This window comes from Aythya fuligula, chromosome 18 (genome assembly GCF_009819795.1).
Source record: "Aythya fuligula isolate bAytFul2 chromosome 18, bAytFul2.pri, whole genome shotgun sequence".
Taxonomy (NCBI): Eukaryota; Metazoa; Chordata; class Aves; order Anseriformes; family Anatidae; genus Aythya; species Aythya fuligula.
This window is the reverse complement of record NC_045576.1, coordinates 5,210,629-5,226,542: the sequence shown is the minus strand read 5'-3', so window position 1 is coordinate 5,226,542 and position 15,914 is coordinate 5,210,629. Positions and strand designations below refer to the sequence as shown.

Sequence of the window (15,914 nt, the reverse complement as noted above, 5' to 3'; positions counted from 1 at the left end):
CCGCCTGCCGCTCTGCTGTCAGCCCCATCAGTCTCCGCTCCCCTCTCCAAGGGACGAAACTTTACCCAAATCACCCTTTTTTCGGCATGTGCTAAGAGGGCAGCGTGTCCCCAGCACTGGGGGACACCCGCAGAGCCCACCCAGCGGCTTCATCGCAGGTGGCCAGAAGGAGAGGAGAGGAGAGGGGATGCGCTCGCCCTGCTCAGGCTGCCCAAACCTTGCGCTGGGGGGGCAATTTGCAGATTTTCCCCACACCTCACCCCCGTGGGCAGCCAGAGGGGTGCTCGGGGCTGTCCCCGGGCCGTGCCCAGCCCCGTGCTGCCCCGGGGAAGTGGTAGCGGTGGCGCAGGGTGCGCATGGCACGGAGGCTGCGCTCTCCCCCTCCTCGTGTTTTCCCCTCCGCAGCAGCACTGGGAGGGCTGCTGGGCTGCTGGGGAGGAACAGTTATGTACTTGCTGACTTGCTATATTTTAGCAAAAACAAAACAAAATGTATTAACTGAAAAAAAAAAAAAAAAGTATATATATTTCAAGTGTTAAAAAGACTTTTAAGGGGGAGAAAAATCTCTTGTGTGAGGCACTTCTGCAAATGTCATCTTCAACTTTTTTTTTTTTCCTCTAGTCGATATCTCAAGCTGGGCCAAGCAAGACACGCCGCTTTCTCCTTTGTAACCTGATTTTTTTTTTGAAGAAAAAAAGAAAATAATACAATAAAAAAAAAACTTCATCCAGATCTATTAAAATGGCCTTTTGGGGGTTATAAGCATTATGACAAATTTAGTCCATTTTTGTATAAATAATAGTGTTTAATATGTATTTCCCAAAATAAATGTTTCGAATGCAAATAGAAGGAGGCTTGTTTGGAAACGTCTGGTTTTTGGGGACGTCCCCAGCCGGGATGGGGTCGCTCCTGCATGGATCCTGCGGGGCTGGGGGTGAGGGCAGAGGCTGAAAGGACTGTGCCCAATTTGGGGGGAAGGTTTCATTTATTGCTCATCTCCATCAGCTTTGGGCTGGGTTGGGCTCCCTGGGGGGCTGTAGGGTGCAGGACCGGCTTTATGGACCTGTTCTTTCTGCTGGCAGCTGGGATTTGGAGCAGTGGAGATGGGACCGTCATGTATGGCATCCAGGGAGGTTCAACGTTGATGGGCTCCTCTTGCCCTAGTGCTAAGCTTAGCCCAAGTGCTGCCCGTGTTAAAGTATTGCCACGTGAAACCCTGCAGCTTGCGGTGGCTTTGGCTCAGGCTCCTCGCAGCCCCTGCTCCTCCGGGATGGGGATGGGGATGGGGCGTTCTTGGTGCTATAACCAGAGCAAGACCCTGAGCAAAAACTCTTAGTGGGGAAAAATCACCATGATGAGGCAGAGGCTGCACCAGGATGGGCGCTTTTGGGGACCAAGAAATGGTTTCTCACCATGGCGAGGGACAGGCGGGCAAAGGTCCCTGCTCAGCAGCTTTGTGTAGCCCAAGGGAAGAGCTCTTGGGGTCGGAGGGGGGTTTGTGGGGGTGGCTCCCAGGTGCTCGGAGGCTCTGGAGCAGGGGAGAGCCAGGACGCCCCGATGGGGTGCAGGAGCAGGGGGCTGTGGGGTGCCACAGCAAAACCCCAGCTCAGGGAAGGGTTCGCTGCTGTGAAATCACCCCCTCTCCCCCAGGGCGTCCCAGGAGGGGCGGCTGGGGAGGTTTGGGGCCGAGCAGTCAGTAAGGGGCTGCGTGCACGGCCCCGGCTGTCCCGGGGGGACGTTCGCCTGACGATGCCGTGGCTGGCAGAGGGCCTTGCACTAACACCTCGTGGAGTGGCCTCGCTTCAGCAAATGAGGGAAGTGAAGATGAGTGAGGCTTTAATTACCGAGCAGAGCAGGGCTTTACGCAGTGATGGGCGCTTGCTCCCATTTGCTTTGCAGAGCTGGGGGAACCTGAGCACGGCCGGGTGGCACCAGGGGGACAGGGACACGGCCAGGGGGCTCCTTGTCCAGCCAGCCCTGCGAGTATCTCATGCAGAGGCTGCCTGCAGAGTGAAAGAGTGAAAGGGAGCATAAATAATTAAAGCAGCTCGTAGCCAGTACTCCCCAAAATGCCTGCCTGATTTAAAAACTAATTACTCAGAGGGTAATCACCTCCAAAAGCACATGGATTTACCACAGTGCTGCCCTGCCTCTCTCTCACCTGCTCCTGACTGATCCCAGGCATCGGCACCCAGATTTATCGCCCACCCGCAGCACTCAATACCCGGCGTTGTACTCACCCATCTCCCTCCTTAGTAACCTCATTGGAGACCTGCCCAGGGATGGACAAACCCTCTCTGGGAAGGAGTCCAGCAGTGCTCAAGGTCCTTTCGGATGAGCCTTTGGTACCCGAGAGGCCGGGCACCTTTGCCTACGGCTGCACATCACCCGCACAGCCTGAGCTGCTGCCAAGGGGCTCTCCTGGCCGGTAACTTCCACACCGATTGTGGTGCTCATCAAAACCCCACCGCAGCGACGTGGGACCTGTCCTCATGGGAAGCTCCGCCGTTTGATGTGCAAGCTGGCCTGCAGCAGGCATAGGCAGAGCTGCCTCGCTCCAGCTTTAATTACCGTGAGGCTGCTGCTCTGCAGTTGGGAGCAGTTTTTGATCATCTCTGCTCTGGCTGCAGTGGGAAGGATTGGTCTGTCCGTCCGTTCCCGCTGCCCCCTCGCACCACCCCACCGCTGCTGCTCCTTCTCAAAGCCAGAGCAGAAGGGTTTCCTCCTTGCTGCCAGCAAATCCCAGTCTGTAGCTCTTTGCTCTGTGTTTACCTGGCTGAGCTCTGGCTGGTCCTGCACAAATTGCTAATTCTCACCGGCAGCCCAGTGGAGGAGCAGCGCTGCACTGCTTCATTTAGGAAAACAGAATAATTTATTTCTAACTTATGGGATTTGGGAGACTTCCACCTGCAGCCTGCAGTATTTTCTCATTAACACTCCCCAGCTAAGCTAAAAACTGTGATTTCAGAAGTGGTGCTTCCATCAGAGGCACATTACGAGCTTCCCAGAGACTCCAAAACTTTACTGAAGCTTAAAGCCATACCCCGCAGCACATGGTAGTGTACCAAATTCCCCCTTCGGATAACCACTGGAGCCATTTTTTTCCTGTGGGTTTTGCTCCCCTGCACCACCCCCATAGCCCCCAGCAGCTCCCCCCTGCACAGGAGCAGGATACATGCCTGCAGCACCGACAGCAAGCAGGAATCTTGTGGCTTCATTTTGTCCATCACAGCTGGAAACCCTTGCTAACAAAGTTGGCGGACCTTATTTTAGATGTAAAACCTGTAGCCTGGATGAACTACATCCTGAAATAGCCTTGCTGAGGGCAAGGATGGAGGTGCTCAAGGAGCCTTCATCCCCTCATGTGCTCTGGCCCCGCCAGGCACCAGCTCAGCCCTTGGCCCCTCCCTGCCCTTCTCTCCGCTGCAGCAGAAAGCCCAGATTAAAACCATGTTCCTAAAGCCAAATTACACACCGGAGGCTCCACGGCCCTCTTGGGAGGATCAGGGCACTCCTCTATAAACAACTGTCTCAATATGTTTAATTTGCAGATGAAATTAAGGCTGGGAAGAAAGGGAAGCCTGCCTTTTCATGTGTGGGCTGTCCGGCTTCGCCTTGAATATCAAAGTGAGAGGAGTTACAAAGCACCAGCTCTCCGGGATTATCCGAGGAACCTTGTAGGTCCCGAGTGGCAGCGGTTACAGGATCAAAAGGTGTGGGACTTATGCGGGAAGCCAGACAAAGCCCAGGTGGCTCCCAGGTCAGCCCCGGAGAGCCCAACCTCAGGGCAGCTCGCAGCGCGGAGAGCTCCAGCGAGATGAGGAGGTAGATGAGGAGCCAGGTTGGGGTTTCACATGGGCTTTGGATTAAATATTAGCTCACTATGGCAGGTCACAGGGATAAACATTTTCATTAATCATGTATGTGCTCATAATGATGCCGAGAACAGGCTGTAAGAGCCCCGGCTGCGCACCCACCTCCCCGTCTCTGCGCAGCGCTCTCTGAAGCCACCAGCCTTCAGGCTGCCTTCAGCTGGAACATTTTTCCCACAAGCAATTTGCCAAGATTTTACTGGTTACATTTGGAAAACAGCAGCAGAAAAGCTTTCAGATAAGGCTGAAGGGACAGGCAATGTCCCCCTGAGAAGCCTCACTGCAGGGTCTTCACGTGCGCCGTGCTCAGCGGTGCCAATGTGTCTGCACAAAGCAGAAACCGAGTGGGGCACTGCACCGGGCCTGCATGGCAGTAACAGCCCGGTGACATTTTTCTTGGTAAAAATATTTAGCTGAAAAAAGGCCCTTTTCATCATCCGTTTTGTTAGAAAACAGGATTTTTCCGTCTTTCCTCTGATTTTATTGAGCCTTTCAATCACGTTAACTTTCTTCGGCTTCCCTACCCTTCTGTTTTTAGCTGCTCCTTTCAATTATTTTGTGCTTTTCTTTTTATTCCAGTAATTTATTTTTTTTAAAGACTCGAACAGAAGGAAGAGGGAAGATTGATGAAGATTTACACTAGAACAGAAAGTGGATGTACGGCAGAGAGTCTAAAAACCTTCCATTAGCAATATTTAATAAGGAAAAGAATCACTGAGAAAGCTGAGATGTCTGCAAATGACTCCTGAGGCTCTCCAAAAGGGAAGGGAGCTCAGCTAGCAGAGGAGAAAGCCATCTGATGGATGAAGGTGCGGAGCACTGGGAAGGAGGTGGAACTGGCATCGCTGATGGTGTTCCTCCCTGCTCTGACACCTTAAGGACACTGAGCAGGGCTGCCCAGGGGCACCCACCCATGGGTGAGGGGTGCTGGGGAGCGTTCCCAGCAAGGGGGCTGCAGTCGGAGCACAGGAGGAGCTGGATGAGCGCTTTTATTTAAGCACATCTCCTCTGCTCCTTTCCCCATCACATGTGGGACAGGTGATGGATGCTCTGTGCCTTTTCTGAGCACCTCTGCAGCGCAGGAGCAGAGGGCAGGAGCTGCCCCACGTCCCACTGCTCTGGGGGCTCTGGTCCACCAACCTGCCCCAGTGCAGCTTCTCTTCTATTTTTAGCAGGGTGCAGCACACGCTTTGTGCTCCTCGCTGCAGGAGAGAGCTGATTAAAACAGTTTGTTAGTTTGTTTTTCCCTATCATCAGCGAAGCTAGGGTGCTGGAGCACGAATGTCAGCTGTGGAGTATCTGTGCCGTGACCTTTGGTGGGATGAGCGGTGCTGAGATGTCATAAAGTGCTTCGGGTCACACAAGCTGTGAGCCTGTACTTCTGAGTGTGTTGCTGGGACCAGAAGCTGGTCCCATATTGGCCATGTGCATGGTGTGAGCCCTTCCTTTTCTGGGGGGCCGTGGTCCCCACATCCTCCACCGAGTGGGCCAAAACAGCAGTGGCCAGGCCTTTCCTGCTGGGCGAGGAGGAAGTTGTGGCTGCAGCGCTGTGTCTGGGGGCCTGCAAATCTGCAGAGGTGCCTGGATGCCCTGGGCATGGGTCTGGAAAATCCTGTATTACAGATGTAGGTACTGTATTGAAATGATGTGCTTGGAGGGCTCTTGTACCTCTGTTTGCTGTCACTCTTGCCTGTGGCACACTGCTGCTGGGGACAAATTGGTCACTTAATGCTCCCTGTGTCTTCAGGCAGCATGGCCACCACCCCTGCTGCAGGGCTCCTGTGTCTCCCATCAGTTACTTGGGGTTGGAGCTGTGGTGGTCTACCCATATAGTCCCTGCTAGTTATTCTGGGGTCCAGCTGCCTGCAGTGTGAATGGTGGTGCTTAAACTAAGCCTGCTGAGCAGATCCAGGCTGGGCCAGGTGAGCAGCAGGGCTGGTGGAGGGGAGCAGCACCGCATTCTCTGCAGGAATGTGGCTGAGCTGCCACCAGCTGGTGGCACCGAGCGCCCCTGTGCCTCCACAATGTGCTTTGGGTGGGATGGAGAGGGCAGGGAGCTGTCATCAAACATGTGCCTGTCTCCTGTGATCCTCTGCTTGTGATGAGTGATCAAACCGCAGACACTCAGCTTCGTAACCTCAGCAAGCACTCAAAGAAGCATTGCTCCCTAAATGTCGTAGGAAAGGTGTTCTGAGCCTTGGCTGCTTTGCCTGGGAAACGGTCTCTTCTGATTCAGCGTGTTCAAATCATCTTAACAGTTCTTAGTGAGAAAAACCCGCTGTATCCTCAAGGCAAGTATATTTGGGCAAAGCAATAAGACTTTAAGAGGTTTGGAGGTTACAGTGGGAAATAGCAGTTATTCCCAATAAGCAGTGTTAAATGAAGTGCTGCTGACAGTAGCCTGAGGCAGGTTCAAGAGTTTCAAGATTTGCAACTAAGAGATTAACCAAAATAGATGTCTTATTACAGGCAAGTTTGTATCTAAATCATTTAAAGTGCCTTTAGATGCTGTAATGTTTTTCCTCCTAAGTGCTCACAGTATATCTGCGGCTTCCTCCTGGCTCTTGCGAGCAAGTCAGGAAAGGGACCTTGATGTTGGTGAGTTCAAGTCCCTCTGATGAGGGGGCAAGGAGCGTCGTGTTGGCAGATCCCGGTTTGATGGGAGGCTGTGTTAGTGGTGCTTGGATGCACAGAGAGCCTGGCCGTGTTCTCCTTCCCATTCCCTGCTGGATGCTTGGCTGTGTGGCTGGATAAGGGGTACAGCCAGGGAAGATGCACTGAGCAGGGGAGTTTGCCAAAAGTCAGTAGTAAAATGCCTGTGGAAGATTAGCAGCCATGTGCTGTGAATTTTCTGTGCTGAGCTGGCACTGGAAGGAAGTTTGGTGTAGGGCTGGTGTTACAGGATTACTTAGCACAAATGATCTGCTGTCGATACAGGCAGTCACTGGCATTTAGTCATGGCTCCAGCTTGAATAAGGTGAGGTTTTAATTCTGACTGGGGTGAGGAATTAACAGATTCTGGGGAATTGCCTACAGAAGATGGGCAAGCTCCACATTCCCCCTAGGGAATTAGATCTGACCTGGTGATGGCATTGTTTGCCCTGTCCTGCATGCGTGTGAGAAGCCACTTCAAAAGCAGTATAATGCCAACCCAAGCTACCTTCTTTTGCCTCTCACCTTGAGGAGCTGGTGGCGGTAACTCACTGCGAGGGGGCAGGACAAGGGGGCAGAGTGGCCTCATCCTCTCCAGCACTAATGGCTTTGCCGGGGGTTCTGTGTGAATTAAAATGCTTCTGTGAGCTAAGGAAGGGTTGAATTTGTTTTCTAATAGATGGGGGAACTGCATCTCAGAGGCACGGGGCTACCACCAGCAGTTTTCCCTTTCAGTAACATGGACCAACGTCGGATGTTGTGTTTGTATCAGGGCTTTTCCATGCTACATGAATGACAGCTGCCTCCCTACTTGAAATATAAAAGGCTGTAATATATAATATTATATAATATATAGTAAGTACTGCCTACATGCTTGCCTTACTGTGGGAGCCGGGGTTCAGGCACACCAATAGCTGAAACATTCCTGCCTCTGGGGACTTTGAGGAGAGTCAGGGAGGCTGCCTCCCTCCTTGGGAGGGTGGAGCCTAGGCCCCCCAAAGGTATTTGTTTCTTCAAGTAACCAGTATCCCAAGCTTATAATAGCAAAATACCATAAAATTAGCTGTAAAATTAAGTATTTGGAAACACTATTTGTTTTCAGAGTGCTTGGAGCAGCAAGGCAGAGCCTGGCACTGCCCTGCCGGGCCCCTCAGGGCTGCTGGCAGTGCCTCAGGCCTGTGTGCAGGGGAAATACCAGAGCTGTGGCCTGGGGGCAGGCAGGACATGAAGGCTCAGCCTTGGTGAGTCCATCACAGCCCCTGAGGTGAGGTGTTGGGGTGGTTGGGAGGGTGGGCCCTGAGGTGTCAGGGTGCAGTGAAAGCAGAACTGGGTTTTGGGGACCACCAGAGACTGTCCTTGGCTTTCTCCCAAGGGAGCCTCAGGCATTTGGGTCATGATCCCCCTGAGAGAGATCTAGGGAGAGGCAGCTCTTGTCTCAGAAATGTTTCACAAAGTCTGTCTCTTGCTGGATTTCTGGCAAGAGAGACCCTGATTTAGCATGAGGTTTTAAAACTGGGGAATGTGAAACAGCTGCTCTGGTTGTAAGCCAGCCAGGAGCTGAGAGGAGGGCAAGGCCTGCGGGTGTTTCCACTTGCAGATGTTGGCTAACAGGAGACTTTTCTTTTTAATTGGCATCAGGAAGATCTCTGGGGCCTTGGATCCCAAATGCCAGGGATCCCAAATGCCAGCCTGGAGGGCTGGGTGGGTCTGAAGGGTGCTTGCATTCTGAGGCCTTGAGGGTGGTGTTGAAGGAAGGGGCAGAGGAAACTGCAGGGGTTAGAGAGGGGCTCATCCAGGCCACGTTCTCCTTTCTGACCGTCAGATGCTGTGGTGGAAGATGTAAGAGATCTATAATCCTCCTGGAGAGGAGCCTTGTCATGGTTAGGATGCGGCAGGTTTTATCCTTTTCATTAGATGAGTATTCAAATAATTTAACAGTGGATGTTCTCATTCTTCATATAACTATGGAGTTGTTTTTGTGGCTCTAATGCTCTCATGACCTCAATAATATCTTCTGTGAGTGCGTGTGTCAGGTTAATTATGCATTAAGTTTGCATAAGGCTTTTCCTTTTTTAATCAGTTTTAAACCTGCTGCCTTCAGATGTGCTGGTGCTGTCAGGAGGGCTGGTGGGAGGACCGCTCCCACCTTCGTATCCTGCTGTTTCTTTTGAGCACCCTTGGTCCCCTTTGTGACCTTGCTAAATAAGCAGTCCTGGGACTTCTGGCTGTTTCTCTTTCTTCTGGAGATCTGTCTTTCTCTTTGCTTTCCTCCTCGTTTTATCTTTGATTTGCTAACAATCTCCTTTTGAGGAGGACAAGCTGTAGCTTTCCTTCTCTGCAGACTAAGACACCTTGCAAGTAAGGGTTATTGTAAGGTCACAGAAGCGAGGTGAGTAATGCTGGGTTCTTTCTTCAAGGCAAGCATTTGTTTGCAAAGTAACTTGGCAGTCTTGTGTATTTTGGAATTAGGCATCCTGGCGTATAAGCCAAAGCTAACAGGCATTAATTAGCTGGAGGACTGGAACTGTAATGAGGGCAGTCACTCATAAGTTGGCATTTTTACTTTAAATGCAAGTGGTTAAAGAAAAAGTGTGCTGAAAATGTCAGTGTTAAAAGATGTTATATAAATAACGTGCTCTGGGTGAGAGTCAGGAGGAGGAGTAGCAACCAGGTTGCTGGTGCAGCAGTGCCCTGGTGGGGTTATTTCTATAACAGGAAAGAGTGGCTTTAAAACCATGGCATAGGGAAGGGTGGTGGGAGTTGAAAGGCTTTTGCTGGCATATTAGGAAATGCACAGGGAAGTTATGTCTCTGGAGGATCCCAAAAAGCTGGCCTGTGAAGGTGATGTAGGACTGGAGTCTGCAGTGGAGACTCTGGGTTGGAGAAATAGCTTGAGGTACTACATGTGCAGCCCAGTATTGAATGGGGATCCTATAAACCCATAAGTCACCCCTGAGACCCTGCTGGGCTCAGGACTAAGCTCCCTCAGGTGGAGTCTGTCTGGAGCAGAAGCTCTGAGCAAAGCCCAGAGGGTGGTGAAGCTGAACACCAGCATGGCATAGCTGGGGCCAGGGACACTTGGAGGCAGTGTGCCAAAACCAGTGATGAATCCGTGGAGTGGCTTTAGGCATGGCCATACCTTTGGGTCACAGCCCCAGGTGTGTAAAATGGGAGGAGGAAGAAAGCAGTCAGCTCCCAGATACCTGGCAGGGTGCCCTGGTGATGCCCGGAGCATCTCTGGCGCAGGGGATTTGGGACTGGCCTGTGGTGGGGACAGCCGTGGCTGAGTGCTCCCCATCACACGTGGGCTCTGCTGCCACCCGAGCAAGGCCTGGCAAATTGGGATCCTCACCGAGATCATGTCCCAGGTCAGGGTCTGGCCAACTGGGTCTGCTGAGCATGGACCCAGAGCTCATGTCTGAGCTGTGTGGGGGTGCTGTAGCCGGTGTGTGATCTGATATCCTTGTGTGGAGGCTGTGTGTGACAAATAGCACCGACTACCACTGTCGCTTGTGGGTTTTAACCATTTTTTCCCCTTTTCCGAGACCCAGCTGTCTGTAACAATGACCAGGTCCTTTTTCTCCGGGTGCTGTGTGGTGAACGGGGGTTCAGAATGCAAACCAAACCTCAGCAGCGCCCTTTGCTGCCTTTCCTTCAGAAGCTTCACATTTTTAACTAATTATCTGCCAACAACCTCCACACACAAAGCAGATCGCTCCGGTCCCCTGGCATCACCCACTCCGAGCTCCACCACTAACCCCTCCCGAGCGGCCATTTTGGGCTGTGCGGACTCCATGTGGTGTTCGGCCTGCGTGGCGAGAGAAGATGGCGGCGTGGAGCCGCGGGCGCTGCTCCCGCTCCCTGCGTCCCGGCGGACGGCCGGGTGCCACGGTGCCTTCTGGCGAGGAACAAACGTGTGGCGGCCCCTCCTCGGGTGATGCCTGCGGCACCAGGACCCCCGCCTCCCGCCCCCCCTTCGTGCGCGTCTTCTCTTAATTAATTAACGCCGCATTCATCACCGCTTAATTCCTGTTTCCGTAGCACCCGGGGAGGGGGGCTGGTGGTGCAGGCGGGCGCTGAGGTGGTCCAGAGCTGCTGGCCTCGTCAAGGAGCTTAATTAGCCCCTGGGATGGCGTGGGGTTGTTTTTCTGCAGCCCTGTAATACCCAGTTTCAAACTGGTTTCGTGCACACTGGTGGAGAGCTTCTGCTGAGATGTGCCCCTGTCCCTGTGGGGCTGGTCTGTGAGTGTTTGGGGAGAGGTGATCTCTGGCTGCCCAGGATAAAACATCCCAAATTGGTCATTTTTGTGTGGTGATGGAAGGGAAGCAGAGCACAAGGTGCTGCCACTGTGGGGTTGCCCTTGGGGTGTCGGTGCAGGGGATGGGCAGGCTGCGTGCCGGGGTGTGAAGGATCCGGTCCAACCTTCTCTGCTCATAGCTGCCGCTGCCGGGCTGCCCTTCCCTTTATTTTTTTCCCTTAACCATGAGCTGTAGGTGCTCCTGGTGCCTCTTTCCAACCTTGCCCCATGGCCTTGATGGCTGCAAAGCCAGTGAGGGCAGCTGCACAGCACGGCTGGGGCAAACCAGGCAGCAATCCAGCAATATGAGCTGCCGTGGTGCTTTCAGGAGGCGTACACGGTGCTGAGTGCGCTCTGTGGAGCACAGAACAAATACCACTTCTGGAGCGGTCTGGAACGGCAGCCGACATGCTTGTCAGCATCGCTTTGTAGTGTTAGATGTTAGAGGGACACCTTATTTTTTAGGGTTTCCCCCCATCTTCGAGCAGATAACCATACAAATCCCATCCACCAGGCACCGTAAGCCCGAACTCCCCAACCCGTGCCCGGGGAGTGAAGGCGGAGGGGGAACAAAAGCTGCAAACCCACCGCAACGCCGGGCCGGGCTCGGTGCCAGGGCTTCGGGGTGCCGTGTGTCCCCCTCCCCGGGGGCACGGGGTGCCGGGTGTCCCCCCCTGAGGGCGCACACTGCCGCGGGGTGCCACAGCGCCCTGCCCACCGCCAGACGGGACCGCGGCATCGCCGCTCCGGCAGCCCGACGCGCGCCCGTGCCGCGTGACTCGCATACGCAATGCAGCCATGCTTAACGAGCGTGAGTAATTATGCCAGGCGGAGGGTTGGGGCGTGGGGGGGTGGTCAGGGTTGGCTGTGTTGTTTTGTTATTTTGCGTTTTCTCCTATTTTTTTCTCCCCCTTCCCGTTCCTCTTCTCTCCCCCCTCCGCCCTTTTTTCCCACCCCCAGCCCGCGGCGTTGAACCTTGGCCACCTCCTTGGCGGTGGCTTCGGGCTGGCCGGGGCCGCGGGGGTCAGTTGGCACAGCAACTGCTGCTCGGGGACAAAAGGAGGCTTTTTTGCAGCGACAGTAGCAGCTGCCAGCCAGAATAGCAAATCCGCGCGACTTGGCACCACTCCAGCTTCCTTGAGGGTTGCAGAGGGATGGTATGTTGGAGGGTAAGACTAGCTAATTAATCTTCCGGCAGGGAACAATGTAATATCAGACAATTACAAAGACAGAATGAAATTACTATAGTGGGAAGGCTGGCATACGAATTTCTCAAAGGGTCCATCCCTCACCCGCTGCCGTGGTACTTTATATGCGGGAAAGGCGCCGACTGTACATGCGCTTTTCTGTGGTGTGGGTTTTTTTTTTGTGTATGGATTGAATTAGATGCTTGAGGAGGGGCAAGGGGATCCGGGCTCGATTGCAGGAGCTTTTGAGGAGCAAAAGGCAGAAAGAGTCATTCCAAGCAGAAAGGTTCCCCGTCAACCTGTCGGTGCGTCGCCGGTGCTGGGGGCTTACGGGGTTGGGTTTTTTTTTCCTGTTCTTTTTTTAATGATCGCGCCGTGATGCCTGATGATGAGAGGCTTTGGGAGGGGGGTCTGGCTCCAAGCAGAGGGGAGAGCCGTTTCCTTCCTCCTTCCAGCATGGAGAAGCCCTCAAAGAGGTTTGGGAGCTGCTGAAAGTTATTGGGGAAACACACCTACCAGCTCAGCGGTGGTAATTGCCAATAATTAGCTGTAATCACCGCTACCTACAGTCGGGATGCTGTGATGAATAGGGCAGTACAAGCCGCATGGTGCAGGCTCCCCGTCTGTTTATTTGCAGTGGGGAAAGAATTAGGAAAGTCTCATTTATTCTGGAGCACAGGAAAGCATCGGTGGGAGCTCAGCCTGCGCAGCATTAGCATAGGAAACCCCTCCTCCTCCTCCTCCTCTTCCTTGCAGGGCGTCAGGGATAAGCTAATGACTCTCCTCCCTCCGCATCCCTCTCCCAGGATGAGGCTTAATGCGGCGGGATCTGTGACTGTCATTAAAACCCAACGTGAGAACAGGCTTGTTCCAATCCTCTGCAACGCTGGGGCCAGGAGGGGGCCGGGCTGGGACATGGGGCTGTGGCCGGGAGCCTCTCCGAGCCAGGAGAGGGCTTGGAGCAGCTCCAGCTCGGTCGCTCTGCCTCCGAAGGAATCTGAGTGGGTTTTTGTTTGGTGCCTCCACCGATCAGACGGTGCAGAGCTGATGCTGAAACCCTGCTGCAAGCCCCCTCCTGCCCTTCTTGGCGGCTGCGCTGTTGCTGGAGCTCTTGCAAAGCTCAGGCTGAATGGGATTTTCTATTTCAGGCACTGCCAAGTGCTGGGCTGGGACCTCTTTCCCGAGTTAGAAACTAGTGGGAGCTGGGTGCTGCCCAGGTCTGCACCCTGACTGGCATCCTGGTGGGTGCCCGTCGTGGGGGTGTGAAGATAATACATGAACAATTCAGCTGGGTTTAGGGTTGGGTTCTGGCACTAATGGAAGCAGTGATGCTTTGTCCCCATTGGGATGGCGCTAGGAGCCCTGGGCAGGCTGGGCTTGCCTTGTTCAGGCCCAGCTCTGTGCCCAGAGCTCTGCACATCCGTCCCGCTCCAGCAGCGCTCTCCCGAGCAGAAGATGTTCTGAACCACTTCCTCGTCACCGCCTGACACCAGAGATGTTTCTGCAAATTAATGACTGCATCTTCTTGGCTATGCTTCAAAGTTTTCACTTTATGAATTTTTTATGGAGCTCTCCTTACGCAGGAAGCCTGTAGTGCTGCAATTTTACCTTTTAAAGCCCTACGACAGTAAGAACCAGGCTTTCACCTTCAGTTGCCTGGAGGAAGGCCACCCAGTGTGGTCCTGCTCATGTCGGTGCTGCGGGGCCGAGTTGGGCAGCACAGGGTGGGCACGTGGAAATGTTTGTGCTAAGGGGCACTGAGACCTGGAGCTGCTGAGGCTCCCCCTGACATCAGGGTGTCTCACCTCGAGTCCTGCTGAGCCTCTCCAAGTCAACCTCTGGAGTTGGGAAATTTAATTTGTAATAAATCTGCATTACAGTATGAGTAAATCCGCTCCAGTGGCTATAAAAATTAATTCCTGATCCTAAACATTATTATATAGCTTTCAAAATGAATTGGCTGTGGTCGGTACCATGGTATGTGCCATTATTGGTAATTAGTGCAACAAAACATTGCTGTAATATTTCCTGCCTGCCCCTCCCCCAGTTGGGAGCCATTTCCTATTAGAGGCTCAGAATTGCAAATGCGAGGCTTGTATCAAACTGCTGGCTTTGATTTCCTTCTGTGTGTGCTGGGAGGCGATCCGCTCCTCTCTGTGACTTCGCCTGGTTTTCCTGGGAGCTCTTTCAGAAGAAAAAGCTGTGTGTTGGGGCAGGGCAGCGCCGAAATGCGGAGCTGGAGGGTGCTGGTCCCTGCCCTGCTGCCTCTGGGGCTCCTCAGAGCTTCAGCTCGTGCTTAGCTGGTTCTGAGGCTGCTCGCTGCCTCCCAGGGTCTGGCCTTCGTGTTGGCTTGCTGACGATGTGGATCTTGATGCTGTGCATGGAGATCCACCATACCCACGTTGGCCTCATCTCGAAGCTCAGCTTGTCCTAGGAGATCAGTTGGGTTGGGCTGTGGAGGCACCTGAGCAGCTCCGTGCCTGCTGGGAGATGGGATCCTGGCGATTTGGGTCCCTCAGCCTGGACATAGAGCTCACCCCGCAGCCTTCAGAGCTGCCATGGCCCCCCTCAGACACGGGGACGGAGCAGGGGCAGCACCACCAAGCTGCAGGTCGCTGCTCAGGCCCTGCCTCGGTCCCACTTAGGCTCCTGGGTGTGCGTGTGGTGTCCTGGCCTTTTGGGGACACCTGCACTGAGCAGGGGGTGCTGACCAAAACCACTGCAGGTGTTGTATTTGTTCCCGATGGATCTTTTTGACCATCCTACATTTTTCCTCCTGAATTTGAAGCTTCCAGTGTTACCTCTCTCTGTAGCCTTGAAGGTCAGGAACTCGATTCTCAGTGGGTGTAAGCTGGGATTCTCCTGTGGTCTTCTGAGTCTGGATCTAGGACTTTGATGTGAAATCTTCGATTTAGACATTACCATCTCTGCAATAAAAGCCCAGGAGCAGAGAAATGGGAAGCCAAGAGGAAGGCCTGGTTCTCATGCTATCCCCAGCATGTGTGTGGTGTTACTTCTGGAGTTTTGATGACATGACAGCTTCAGAAATCTGGTTATACGCCCTGGGCTCCGTCACCCCATCTATTAGAGCTGAAAAATGCAGAAACTAAGCAGTAAAACTGAGTGGTAGATAGCTTTGCCAGCCTGGAAAACATTCAAGGCTTAGCTACAGTAATAATAATAATATCAGTACTGTTCTTGGCCCAGATGAGGGTGGTAAATCATAACTCCAAGTTCCAGTGAGTCACACAGGGAACAGGCTGTGCCAGCTGAAACCTTTGATTTGGTCCAGGCTGGGTTTGGTAGCTGAGCCTGGGGTTTTGTGTTTCGGTTGGCGTTGTACAATTGCAGTTCGCTGAGGCCTGGGGATACAAATTCCCTCCGAGCTGGGGGGATTGCGTGTCGGAAGATGATATCCTGGTGACTTCAGAGCTTTCTCCGGCAATTTTTTTCCTTATGTCAAAAGATACCGAACTGATTCAAAACAGGATTTTGCTAGGAACGAGTGGCTGTGTGCTTTTTTATGTAGCAACCCCAGAGCAGTATCAGGTAGGGCCACTGCAGTGCTTTGAAGCCTCGGTCCCCATCGCTCCTGCAGGACCAGAGCAGCGCTTTGTAGCTCCCCCGTGGCTTCCCAGTGACGGCTGCTGGGCAGGGAGCAGCCTGGCAGTACTGGCCGGGAAAAACAGGATATTTTCCTCTCTTTAGTTTCCTTATTGAAGGGTCTGTATCTCAAGCGTTTGTCTGGAATGAAGCATTTTGAAGCACGTTGACCAGTTTTTCCCATCCTCTTGCTTTTGAGAAAAATGTGACTTTCCTGTGATGCCAAACGTCTTTCTGGCTGGAAGTTTGTTTTTCCTTTGCTGCCCCTTCTCATGTCACTGGCAGTGCATTTTGCTGAAGTC

The 15,914-nt window shown here is 53.3% G+C and overlaps 1 protein-coding gene across 6 annotated transcripts in view; it reads left to right on the top strand.

Annotated features, from left to right (window-relative positions):
* Window positions 1-849, top strand: part of SEPTIN9 (septin 9) — an 83,224-nt gene extending 82,375 nt beyond the window's left edge. For all 6 annotated transcript variants that reach the window (XM_032199635.1, XM_032199634.1, XM_032199636.1 and 3 more), the window contains one exon: window positions 622-849. In XM_032199635.1, the coding sequence (XP_032055526.1) occupies window positions 622-676 (55 nt within the window). In that variant the 3' untranslated portion in view covers window positions 677-849. The remainder of the gene's footprint in view (window positions 1-621) is intronic.
* Window positions 850-15,914: the final 15,065 nt, after the last annotated feature.